The sequence below is a fragment of the Pan paniscus genome, chromosome 4, assembly GCF_029289425.2.
Source record: "Pan paniscus chromosome 4, NHGRI_mPanPan1-v2.0_pri, whole genome shotgun sequence".
In the NCBI taxonomy this organism is placed as follows: Eukaryota; Metazoa; Chordata; class Mammalia; order Primates; family Hominidae; genus Pan; species Pan paniscus.
This window is the reverse complement of record NC_073253.2, coordinates 34,655,029-34,668,357: the sequence shown is the minus strand read 5'-3', so window position 1 is coordinate 34,668,357 and position 13,329 is coordinate 34,655,029. Positions and strand designations below refer to the sequence as shown.

The window sequence follows — 13,329 nt, the reverse complement described above, 5'->3', positions numbered from 1 at the left end:
CAGGCTGGAAAAAGACATGGTGGCCAGGGAGAAGTTAAATAAGCCCAGGTATCTCCTAAGGTATCAGGGCAGTTGCAGGGACCAGGTTGGATTAGGCTCTTCAGGGAGAGAACTCAATCTAGAAGAAACAAAGATTTGGAGTTGGGAGAGAAGAGAGTTTAGTTAATAAACAGATGATGGCCAAAACAGAGCCGTGACAGTGTTAGTAAGTGCAGCTGTGAAGACTTCCTTGCCCTTTTTTGTAGTGAGTATGGAAAAGAAAGTGAAGAACAGATTAGCCAGGCGTGGTGGCTCACGCCTGTAATCCCAGCACTTTGGGAAGCTGAGATGGGCGGATCACGGGAGGTCAGGAGTTCCAGACCAGCCTGGCCAACAAAGTGAAACCCCGTCTCTATTAAAAATAGAAAAATTAGCTGGGCATGGTGGCATGTGCCTGTAATCTCAGGTACTTGGGAGGCTCAGACAGGAGAATTGCTTGAATCCAGGAGACAGAGTTTGCAGTGAGCCGAGATTGTGCCACTGCACTCCAGCCTGGGCGAGACAGCGAGACTCTGTCTCAAAAAAAACCAACTCCACTCCCCCCTTCCCCCAAAAAAACCCAAATTAAATATAGCGCAAAGTTAGAGATTTAAGTTAGTGCAAAGGTATGAAGAATATGCTTCCGTAAAATGTGGCTATTTAGCAGTTTAGAGGTAAGTATCACAGGAAACACTGGACCTCTAGGTGGGTAAAAAAGAACATGCAAAAAGCTGAGCTACTGTTTGAGTTCATCAGCCCTTACATGGCACAAGCGCTAGAAATACAGTAAATGACAAATAGCAAGCATCCAATATAGTCACATATTTCACTGCTGAATTTCTTTCCTATAATTATTTTAAACCAATCTAGATTGGATTCCCTGACAAAGGAGAGTTGGTATGTAGTAGCATATGTATTCTTTGTTAAGAAATGTGTGGACATTTCTTTGTGATTGAGTCTTGAAGGTTTGCATGAAGACTAAATGAGATAATGTACACACTGCATTTAACTGGCAATTGTACGTGGTACTATCATTCCTTTTTATAGATGAGGAAATTGACGCTGAATGGTTAAGAAACTACTGGTCACACAGCCGGGAAATGATGGACCTCCGAGTTGAACTCCAGCAGATTTGACTTTGAACCTTGAGCTGCAATTTGTTACATGGACAAAAGACTCAGTTGGTGCCTGTGGGCTACAGGGTCCTCCGATTCAGGGGCCCTTAAACATCAGAATGGTGGGGCTTAGATTAGGCAGAACCCTCTGACTCTTGTCTTCTGGCCTTATCTGATTATCTCGGGTGCCATATAAACATTATCCTTTTTCACTGTTCCTGATGTGAGGACTGCCGATGGAATTCTTGCTCAATTTCCCCGAGGAGTGTTGGGAAACCACTTAAAAACAAAAAACCCTGAAATGGAATAGTGTCTTAACCAGAACGCAAAAATACATCCTCAATTTAAGACCCTTCATACTGAGCCTTTAAAAATGGGGTTCCCTACTAAGCCATACCTCATTTTACTGTGCTTCACAGATATTAAGGTGTTTTTCTTTTTTACAAATTGAAGGTTTGTGCCAACCCTGCACTGAGCAGGTCTATTGGTGAAGCTTTTCCAACAGCATGTGTTCACTTTGTATCTCTGTTACCTTTTGGTAATTTCCACAATATTTCAGGCTTTTTCATTATTAAAATACGTTTTGGGGATCTTGCTGTTACTGTTGCAAGTAACTGTTATGGGGTGCCATAAATCATGCCCTTTTAAGATGGTGAATCGATACATGTTATGTGTTCTGACAGCTCCACTAACTGGCTATTCCTGTTTCTCTCCCCCTCTTCTGGCCTCCCAATTCCCTGAGACACAACAATATTGAAATGAGGCCAATTAATAACCCTACAATGGCCTCTAAGCGTACAAGTGAAAGGAAGAGTCGCATATTTCTCATGTAAAATCAAAAGCTAGAAATGATTATGCTTAGTGAAGGAGGCACATCAAAGCCAAGACAGGCCAAAAGCCATGCCTCTTGCATCTAACAGCCAAGTTGTAAATACAAAAGAAAAGCTCTTGAAGGAAATTGGAAGTGCTATTCCAGTGAAAATGTGAATGGTAAGAAAGCAAACAGCCTGGCCAGGCGCGGTGGGTCACGCCCGTAATCCCAGCACTTTGGGAGGCCGAGGTGGGCGGATCACGAGGTCAGGAGATCGAGACCATCCTGGCTAACACAGTGAAACCCCGTCTCTACTAAAAATACAAAAAAGTGTATGCCTGGCTAGGCATGGTGGCAGGTGCCTGTAGTCCCAGCTACTTGGGGGGCTGAGGCAGGAAAATGGCGTGAACCCAGGAGGTGGAGCTTGCAGTGAGCTGAGATCACGCCACTGCACTCTCCAGCCTGGGCGAAAGAGCGAGACTCTGTCTCAAACAAAAACAAAAACAAAAAAGCAAACAGCCTTATTGCTGATGTAGAGAAAGCTGAGTGGTCTGGATAGATCAAACCAGCCACAGTACCTTATGCGAAAGCCCAATCTAGAACAAGGCTTTAACCCTCTTTAATTCTGTAAAGGCTGAGAGAGGTGAGAAAGCTATAGAAGAAAAGTTTGAAACTAGCAAGGGTTTGGTTCATGACGTTTAAGGAAAAAGCTGTCTCCATAAGAAAAAAGTGCAAGGTGAAGCAGCAAGTGCTAATGTAGAAGCTGCAGCAAGTTTATCCAGAAGATCTGGCTAAGATCATTGATGAAGGTGGCTACACTAAGAACAGATTTTCAATGGAGACAAAATAGCCTGCTATTCAAGGAAGATGCCATCTAGGACTTCATAGCTATAAAGGAGAAGTCAATGCCTAGTTTCAAAGAACAGGCTGATTCTCTTGTTAGGAGCTAATGCAAGCTGATGACTTTCAGTGGAAGCCAATGCTCATTTACCATTCTGAAAATCCCAGGGCCTTTAAGAATTATGCTAAATATACTCTGCCTGTGTATTAGAAATGGAACAACGAAGTTTGGATGACAGCACGTCTGTTTATAGCATGGTTCACTAAATATTTAAAGCCTCCTGTTGAGACCTACTTCTCAGGAAGGAAGATTCCTTTCAAAATATTCCTGCTCATTCTGTAGCCCATGGATCAAGGAGTAATTTTGACTTTCAAGTCTTATTATTTAAGAAATACATTTTGTAAGGCCGTAGCTGCAATAGCCTCTGATGGATCTGGGTAAAGTAAATGGAAAACCTTCTAAAAAGGATTCACTATTCTAGATGGCATTAACAACATTCATGATTCATAGGAGATCAAAATATCAACATTAACAGAAGTTTGGAGTTAGTTGATTCCAACCCTCATGATGGCTTTGAGGGGTTTAAGAATTCGGGGGTGGAAATAACTGCAGATGTGGTGGAAATGGCAAGAGAACTAGAATTAGAAGTGGAACCTGGGCTGGGTGTGGTGGCTAATGCCTGTAATCCCAGCACTTTGGGAGGCCGAGGTGGACGGATCACGAGGTCAGGAGATGGAGATCATCCTGGCTAACACAGTGAAACCCTGTCTCTACTAAAAAATACAGAAAACTAGCAGGCGTGGTGGCGGGCACCTGTAGTCCCAGCTACTAGGGAGGCTGAGGCAGGAGAACGGTGTGAACCCGGGAGGCGGAGCTTGCAGTGAGCTGAGATCGGGCCACTGCACTCCAGCCTGGGCCACAGGCAAGACTCCATCTCAAAAAAAAAAAAAAGGTGGGGCCTGAAGATGGGATGGAATTGCTGGAATCTCATGATAAAATGTCAATGGATAAGGAATTACTTCTTATGGATGAGCAAAGAAACTGGCTTCTTGAGATGAAATCTACTCCCAGTGAAGATGCTGTGAACATTGTTGACCACAAAAAGATTTAGAATACTATGCAAACTAAGTTAATAAAGCAACAGCAAGGTTTGAGAGGATTGATTCCCATTTTGAAAGAAATTCTGTTGTGGGTAAAATCCCATAAAATAGCATCACATGCTCCAGAAAAATCTTTCTTCAAAGGAAGAGTCTATCAATGTGGCAAACTTCATTCTTGTTTTAAGAAATTGCCACAGCCACCCCAGCCTTCAGCAATCATCACCTTTATCAGTCAGCAACCATCAATATCAAGGCAAGACACTCCATAGTGAGAAGATTATGACCCACTGAAGGCTCGGATGATTGTTAGCATTTTCCAGTCATATTTTAACTAAGGTACATACATTTTTTAAAGATATACTATTGCACATCTATTAGACTATCAGTATAGTGTAAATATAACTTTTATATGCACTGAGAAAAAATTTATGTGACTACCTATATTGTGATATGCTTTATTTATTGCAGTGGTCTGGAACTGAACCTGCAGTGTCTCTGAGGTATGCTTATATTAAAAATTGGGTATGATCCAGCCTCATAATGGAATACTATGCAGCCACTAAAAATATTTACAGGACTTTATTTTCTAATATATTGAGGGAAAAAGAGGTGGGTTACAAAGTGGTACTATGTGGGATGGTTCTATTTTTATAAATCACCTATGTACTATTCATTCTGTGATTTTTGAATCCCTACTTTGCTAGGGGTTATGCTAGATTCTGGGGATAGAGATAAAATATGCAGTCCCTGAACTCAAAGAGATTGTGATAGCAGTCAGAAATATCTCAGCAGTGACTATAATGTATGAAAGGACATACAACGAAGACATGCAGAGGACGCTATACAGGAACGCAGGGCCGGGGTGATGAGGGAGAATACTCCTCAGGGCATGATTCCTTAACTGAGTGTCAAAGGAGATAAAAACATGTGCAAAGGCACAGGCATGACAGACTACAACCGAAGTGTAGTATAGAATTTTATTTTAATCATACTAAAGTTATTTAATACAAGAAAGCTCTGAGAAAGTTGAGGGTAGAAGAAAAGTAAACTATGGTGAGGTTTAAAACAGGGTAGGCCGAACGCGGTGGCTCACGCCTGTAATCCCAGCACTTTGGGAGGCTGAGGTGGGCAGATCACCTGAGGTCAGGAGTTCGAGACCAGCCTGGCCAACATGGAGAAACCCCATTTCTACTAAAAAACACAAAAATTAGCTGGGCATGGTGGCACATGCCTGTTATCCCAGCTACTTGGGAGGCTGAGGCAGGAGAATTGCTTGAGCCAGGGAGGTGGAGGCTGCAGTGAGCCGCGATCACACCACTGCCCTCTGGCCTGGGTGACAGTGGGTCACTCTTGTCATACCCAACTAAATCAGAGTTGAGGGGCCAGGGGAAAAAAGCACTCAGGGTATAAAACATTGCTCCAAGAATGTAATTCTCTATGAGCCTGACTGCTGGAACTGCTTGTTGTAACCTGAAACCAGTTTTATCTATAGCTTCTGAGACAACTTGCTGCAACTCTAGAACTGATTTTGCCCACCACTCACTGCTCGCCAGTCAGAGTTTGCTAGCTCCCCCAAAACTTAGTAGTGCCAATGAACTTTCTCAACGAGCAGTAACATTTCTCCTTTTAAATAAAACCTCTAACCTTCCCTTTGTTCTTCAGACATATGGAAGGTCACTTGTCTGCATGTATGCCCTAAACTGCAATTTTTTCTTCCCAAACAAAATGTTAAATTTAGAGATTCATCGCAACATTTTTATTTTGCCTTTGATAATACTAAAAGGTTGGGACAGCAGAGCAAGGTGAAGATAGAAAAAAAAGGAATCCAGAATCAAGTCAGGGGAGATGAGAGAGTTGATTTAGGTGGCAGTGGATTTTTGTCTCAAGATGGAGGGAAACAAGAACAAAGTAATATGTTAAGGTGAAAATGAGATCATGAGTCTGTTCACCATGATTTCATTAATATTATATTAATGTGTATGTTCTATAAGATATAAAGTAGCAAGTTTATGGGGGTGGGGGTAGGAACTGATATCTATACCCTTCTGTGTGCCAGAAACTTTACATACAAAATTTCAGTGAGTCTTCAAAATCACCCAAAAAAGTTGTCATTATTCATCTCATTTAATAGGTAAGGAAAGAGGTTCAACAAGGCTTACTTGTAACCTGCCTAAAGTCACAAAGTTATTAGGTGCCATAGTAGATATCAGAAACCAGGTCAGTGTTTGCTACTCCAAGTGTGTGAGTGGTAGGGGGAGAGAGAACTGCACCTTCAAGAAGTTTTAATCACTGTGGAGATTCTGATAGTGAGATCGTAAAAAATTATAACATGAAATTAAGTTAACTTTCGTGGATGGGAGACTATTTAAATCTTACACAATGGAGGCAATTTTGGATTTTCTAAAGATGGTGTCCAGACTACTATAGCATTACAGTAAAACTTGTTTATTTAATTTTTGGTTCCAACGAGGTTTTTTTTTTTTTTTTTGAGACGGAGTCTTGCTCTGTTGCCCAGGCTGGAGTGCAGTGGTATAGTCTTGGCTCACTGCAACTTCTGCCTCCTGGTTCAAGAGCTTCTCCTGCCTCAGCTTCCCGAGTAGCTGGGATTACAGGTGCTTGCCACCACGCCTGGCTAATTTTTGTATTTTCAGTAGAGACGGGGTTTTGCTATGTTGGCCAGGCTGGTCTTGAACACCTGACCTCGTGATCTGCCCACCTCGGCCTCCCAAAGTGCTGGGATTACAGGTGTGAGCCACTGTGCCCGGCTGGTTCCAAAGACTTTTAAAAGCCACTTTATTGATATAAATCACACACCATAACATTCACCCTTTTAAAGTGTATAGTTCAGTGACGTTTAGTAGATTCACAGAGCTGAGCAAGCATCACTCCTATCTACTTTTAGAACATTTCCATCACACCAAAAAAAAAAAAATTCTGTACTCATCAGTGGCCATTCCCACCCTTCTCACCTCAAGTTCTTTTAAAGCCACAACTTGACTGTCTAGACAACTTTGGAAAAGCATTTTCCCTCAATACCTTACTTAGGAAATATTTACCCTAAATTACTATAGTGTTTGGTAGAAAATTTTGTGATCACTTTGAGGATTCAGTTTCTTCTTACATTGGGGGAGAGGGGTGAAAAATGAAGTATCTTTAGAGTTGGCATAAGCAAGTGATTTCCATGTATAAATCTCTGCCCTCTTATTCAGGACCCTGCAGTGCCTGGCACTCAGCAGCTGTTCACTATATGTGTGGGACTGACCAACAAGTAAGGAAGTAGAAGGAAGAACAACAACAAAAAAGAGCTCTAACATTTTTTACTAACTGGTATCACTATTTCCCTGGCATGCTTGATAACAAAGACTTTAAATTTTCTCAGCCTTAAAAAAAAAAGCACAAGACACCAACATATGTTATATATAAATACACAAGAAGCAACCAAACCCAATTACATGCATCACAGGAAGATCGTAAAAAAAAATTACACTCATCATATTCGAGGAGAAATGCTGGCTCAAGTGAACATCTCCCCCACTGAGATTTCTTTCTGTTTGAGCTTAAGCTAGCCATAAACAAACTTGAGTAGTATTCAAAAATATCATTAAAGAGTTTCTTGGAATGGCGATATAGTCTGTGAATTTGAAATCTACCAAGGAAAGAGATAATCAGAGCATCCTAGCAACCAGAAGAAAGAACAGCATGAAGATGGAAGCAGGCAGCAAGATGCATATCAACAAATCTGCCCCGTCGCCCAGAGGCAATCAATGCAAATATTCTATACACTTTCTTCTCGGTTTTTACCTATGCCATTCTAGGAAGAACTTGGGAGAAAATCTATGTAAGCCTGAATCCCCTTAGCCTATATAGCTGTGTAGTTCTTTCCTTCCCATAGTGTTAAACTTGACTAGGATATAGTCCTTGGTTATTCAGATACTGTATCTAGGTGTTGCTTTGAAGGCATTTTGTAGATGTGATTACAATTCAGTTTTTTTTTTAAATTTTTTTGAGACAGGATCTCACTCTGTTGCCTAGGCTGGAGCGCAGTGGTACTATCTTGGCTCACTGCAACGTCTGCCTCCTGGGAACTACAGGTACATGCCACCACGCCTGGCTAATTTGTTTGTAGAGACGGGGTTTCATTATGTTGCACGGTTGGTCTCAAACTCCTGAGCTCAAGTGATCCACCTGCCTTGGCCTTCCAAAGTGCTGGGATTGCAGGGGTTAGCCACTGTGCCCGGTCAGACTTTAATCTGAGTGGGCTGATTCAATCAGTTTAAAGGCTTTAAGAGTAGAGTTGAGGCTTTCCTGAAGAAATTTCACCTGTACCACTTCAGCCCCTGCTGGAGAATTCCAGCTTGTCCTTTCTGATGGCCCATTTTACAGATTTTTGGACTCACGTACCCAGCCCCCATAATTGTGTAAGCCAATTCCTCGCAATAAAACTCTTTAATATACCTGTATCTATCTACTACTGGTTCTGCTTCTTTGGTTGAATCTTCACCAATACACATGGGAAAAGAATACTATGACTACTGTTCCCAAGAAAGTAGTGCCCTAGGATACTGCATTCTTTTTGGTGATTATATTATTAGACTAAGAATGATTAACATGCCAGATCCCAGACCTTCCCCTTAGATCCTGATATGGTTTGGCTGTGTCTCCGCCAAAATCTCACCTTGAATTGTAATAATCCCCACATGTCAAGGGTGATACCAGGTGGAGATAAATGAATTATGGGGGGTGGTTCCCCCCATGATGTTCTCGTGATAGTTAAGTTCTCATGAGATCTGATGGTTTTATAAGGGGCCTTTCCCCCTTTGCTCGGCACTTCTCCTTCCTGCCACCATGTGAAGAAGGATGCGTTTGCTTCCCCTTCCACCATGATTTTAAATTTCCTGTGGCCTCCCCAGCCATGAGGAACTGTGAGTCAATTAAACCTCTTTCCTGTACAAATTGCCCAGTCTTGGGCAGTTCTTTATAGCAACATGAGAATGGATTAACACAGGTCCAATTCTGGCCACCCCTCAACCTCCCAAGCCATTGGAGTTGACTTCCGGGGCAGTCTTAATATGATTACCCCTCCCACTCTCCAGTCACCAGGGCATATCCAGGCTTCATGAACTACTGACTCCAACCCTGGGTTGGAGGACAGGAAAATTCTTAGCAGAGGCTAACTGGAGATACCCGCTTCTCTCCAGGATCTCTAGAACCATTTCAATACTTTGAAATGTTTTACCTTCAGACACTGGGTAATGAATGTTAAGTACAAAATATTATTGGGTATTGTGGTTAACTAGGAATAATAGAGTAGAAGATTATGATCCATTTCAGCCCATCCTAAAATTCACATTTTATTGCATTTAGGGTTGGGTCCAGAAAGGGGATCATCACTTAATTTTAGCAAGTCCCAAAAAATAGTTGTTTTGACTTTATGTGAAACTACAGGTTATTGATTACACTGTATAATTTATATTTGGGCCTACTGAATGATGGTTCAAGATAACTTGCAAATCTGATACCACAGTGAGCTATTTAATGTTTAATGTAACTTTTCAAGGTGAGGAAATCAATTACTCAGGTAGTAGAATAAGTTGTCATGTAGTATAAATAACTGCTTATTAATTTTCTATAATCACCTTTGTGATATTAAGCAGCTTCATCAATAGCTCCTTTTATACAATTTCATTTTATCATATACTGATCTCCACTATGAAACATGATTTTCTTGTGGTGAATTTATGTTAAGGTACTTACTTGAGTTCTCTGCTGAGAACTAAATTAATTCTACCCTTTAAAGGTCGATTCTTCTCAGGAATGGAGAACCAGGTCTTCTTACCCATAATCACCAGATTCTGTTTACCTATAAAATCACAAAGAAAGCCTAAGTATATTTTGGGAATATACATATATTTTCATGTATTTATATACAACATGTCCTTGAATAACATCGTTTTCTTCTAACGTTGATGAGAAAAATAATCAATTCCTGGCCAGGGCCACCGTCTGTGTGGAGTCTGCATGCTTTTCCCATGTCTGCATGGGGTTTCTCCAGGTATTCCAGTTTCCTTCCACATCCCAAAGACATGCACATTATTCTTCTTAAATGTATGTATAGCTCATATTTACTTCAGTGTTTTCTATTAGAAGTGTTTTTGGCCTTCATTTAGAAGTTTGGTGATGTTTTTGTGACCAGCAATATGCCCTAGGAACTTAACTCTTGTGTACATCCAGTAGCCTATGGTAAAATTGGTTTTGCTATACATTGTTTCACTTAAAGTCACAGTTTCCAAGAACTCACAGATGACATTAAGTGAGGACTTATCTATGTGCATAGATATGATGGACATCCTGACATTTAGTGGATCTCCTTTAAAAAACTGAACTTAAAAGTCTCTTCACGGGCAGGTCAATTTCACTGGTTGAAAGTAAGAGACAGCTGAACCCTCGTGGAGCCATTCATACAAGTCCCTATTTAAGGAACAAGTGATTATGCTACCTTTGCACGGTTAGGGTACCGCGGCCGTTAAACATATGTCACTGGGCAGGCGGTGCCTCTAATACTGATAATGCTAGAGGTGATGTTTTTGGTAAACAGGCGGGGTAAGGTTTGCCGAGTTCCTTTTACTTTTTTTAACCTTTCCTTGTGGGCATGCCTGTGTTGGGTTAACAGTGGGGGTAATAATGGCTTGTTGGTTGGTTGTAGATATTAGGCTGTTAATTGTCAGTTTAATATTTTGGTCTGATGTAGGCTTATGCGGAGGAGAATGCTTTCATGTTACTTATACCAACATTAGTTCTTCTATAAGGTAATAGATTGGTCCAATTGGGTGCAAGGAGTTCAGTCATATGTTTGGGATTTTTCGGATGATAGGTGTTGAGCTTGAACGCTTTCTTAATTGGTGGCTGCTTTTAGGCCTACTATGGGTATTACATTTTTTACTCTCTTTACAAGGTTTTTTCCTAGTGTCCAAAGAGCTGTTCCTCTTTGGACTAACAGTTAAATTTACAGGAGGATTTGGAGGGTTCTGTGGGTAAATTTAAAGTTGAACTAAGATTCTATCTTGGACAACCAGCTATCATCAGACTCGGTAGGTTTGTCGCCTCTACCTATGAATCTTCCCACTATTTTGCTACATAGACGGGTATGCTCTTTTAGCTATTCTTAGGTAGCTCGTCTGGTTTCGGGGGTCTTAGCTTTGGTTCTCTTTGCAAAGTTATTTCTAGTTAATTCATTATGCAGAAGGTACAGGGGTTAGTCCTTGCTATATTATGCTTGGTTATAATTTTTCATCTTTCCCTTGCGGTACTGTATCTATTGCGCCGGTTTACAATTTCTATCGCCTATACTTTATTTGAGTAAATGGTTTGGTTAAGGTTGTTTGGTAGTAAGGTGGAATGGGTTCGGGGCTAGGTTTAGCTCAGAGTGGTCAAGTTGAGTTGAAATCTCCTAAGTGTAAGTTGGGTGCTTTATGTTAAGCTACACTCTGGTTCGTCCAAGTGCACTTTCCAGTACACTTACCATGTTACGACTTATCTCCTCTATATAAATGCGCAGGGGTTTTAGTTAAATGTCCTTTGAAGTATACTTGAGGAGGGTGACGGGCGGTGTGTACGCGCTTCAGGGCCCTGTTCAACTACGCACTCTACTCTTAGTTTACTGCTAAATCCACCTTCGACCCTTAAATTTCATAAGGGTTATCGTAGTTTTCTGAAGTAGAAAATGTAGCCCATTTCTTGCCAACTCATGGGCTACACCTTGACCTAACGTCTTTACGTGGGTACTTGTGCTTACTTTGCAGCCTTCGTCAGGGTTTGCTGAAGATGGCGGTATATAGGCTGAGCAAGAGGTGGTGAGGTTGATCGGGGTTTATCGATTACAGAACAGGCTCCTGTAGAGGGATATGAAGCACCGCCAGGTCCTTTGAGTTTTAAGCTGTGGCTCGTAGTGTTCTGGCGAGCAGTTTTGTTAATTTAACTGTTGAAGTTTAGGGCTAAGCATAGTGGGGTATCTAATCCCAGTTTGGGTCTTAGCTATTGTGTGTTCAGATGCGTTAAAGCCACTTTCGTAGTTTATTTTTTATCAACTGGAGTTTTTTACAACTCAGGTGAATTTTAGCTTTATTGAGGGGAATTGATCTAAAACACTCTTTACGCCGGTTTCTATTGACTTGGTTTAATCGTGTGACCGCGGTGGCTGGCACGAAATTGACGAACCCTAGGGTTAGTATAGCTTAGTTAAACTTTCGTTTATTGCTAAAGGTTTATCACTGCTATCTCCCGTGGGGGTGTGGCTAGGCTAAGCGTTTTGAGCTGCATTGCTGCGTGCTTGATACTTGTTCCTTTTGATCGTGGTGATTTAGAGGGTGACTCACCGGGGCGGGGATGCTTGCATGTGTAATCTTACTAAGAGCTAATAGAAAGGCGAGGACCAAACCTATTTGTTTATGGAGTGGTATGAGCCTGTCGAAACATTTTCAGTGTATTGCTTTGAGGAAGTAAGCTACATAAACCGTATGGGGTGTCTTTGGGGTTTGGTTGGTTCGGGGTATGGGGCTAGCAGCGGTGTATATGTTGAGTAAGGTGGGCAGGGAGTTGCATTGATGGGGTTAGTAGAATGGGAGTTGAGGGAGGATGATGTGTTAGTTGAGGGGTGACTGTTACAAATGCAAACCGCCAAAAGATGAAATTTGAAATCTGGTTAGGCTGATGTTAGGGCTCTTTGTTTTTGGGGTTTGGCAGAGATCTCCTTTAAAAAACTGAACTTAAAAGTCTTACCAAAATTCATACTTATCACTCATTACCTAAATCTAACTATTTTTCCCTTTGGCATTATCCGATTTATATCCAATATTTAGTTTTAATCATTTGCAATTGTGTATGACATAGTAAAGATTCTGGGGAGGCCGAGATGGGCAGATCACGAGGTCAGGAGATCGAGACCATCCTGGCTAACACGGTGAAACCCCGTCTCTACCAAAAATACAAAAAATTAGCCAGGTGTGGTGGCACGCGTCTGTAGTCCCAGCTACTCAGGAGGCTGAGGCAGAAGAATGGTGTGAACCCAGGAGGCGGAGCTTGCAGTGAGCGGAGATGGCGCCACTGCACTCCAGGCTGGGCGACAGAGCAAGACTCCCTCTTAAAAAAAAAAAAAAAAAAAGATTCTGAGTCAAAGTGCTCAAGTTGAATGCATTTTGTCATCCACAAGACAAATCGTGTTAACCCCTTGTGGTTTACTTTATCTATAAAATAGAGATAACAATAGTTCCTGCTTCTAGGGTTGTTGTGGGAATTAAAGACTTAGAATAATGTTCAGCCTCTAATCAGTGCTGTCACAACTGTTTGATACAATTGTATTATATTTGTGTACTTTGTAGATTGATATTAAATCATACTTTTAAAAATAGGTGCTTAATGTTCCACTCAATTACCTTAAAACATGTTTAA

The 13,329-nt window shown here is 41.4% G+C and overlaps 1 protein-coding gene across 2 annotated transcripts in view; it reads right to left on the bottom strand.

Moving 5' to 3' along the window:
- The window catches only part of DHFR (dihydrofolate reductase), a 28,549-nt gene that overhangs the window by 13,560 nt on the left and 1,660 nt on the right, over positions 1-13,329 (bottom strand). For both annotated transcript variants that reach the window (XM_003822267.5, XM_008975788.4), the window contains exon 3: positions 9,640-9,745. In XM_003822267.5, coding sequence (XP_003822315.4) covers positions 9,640-9,745 — 106 coding nt within the window. The remainder of the gene's footprint in view (positions 1-9,639; positions 9,746-13,329) is intronic.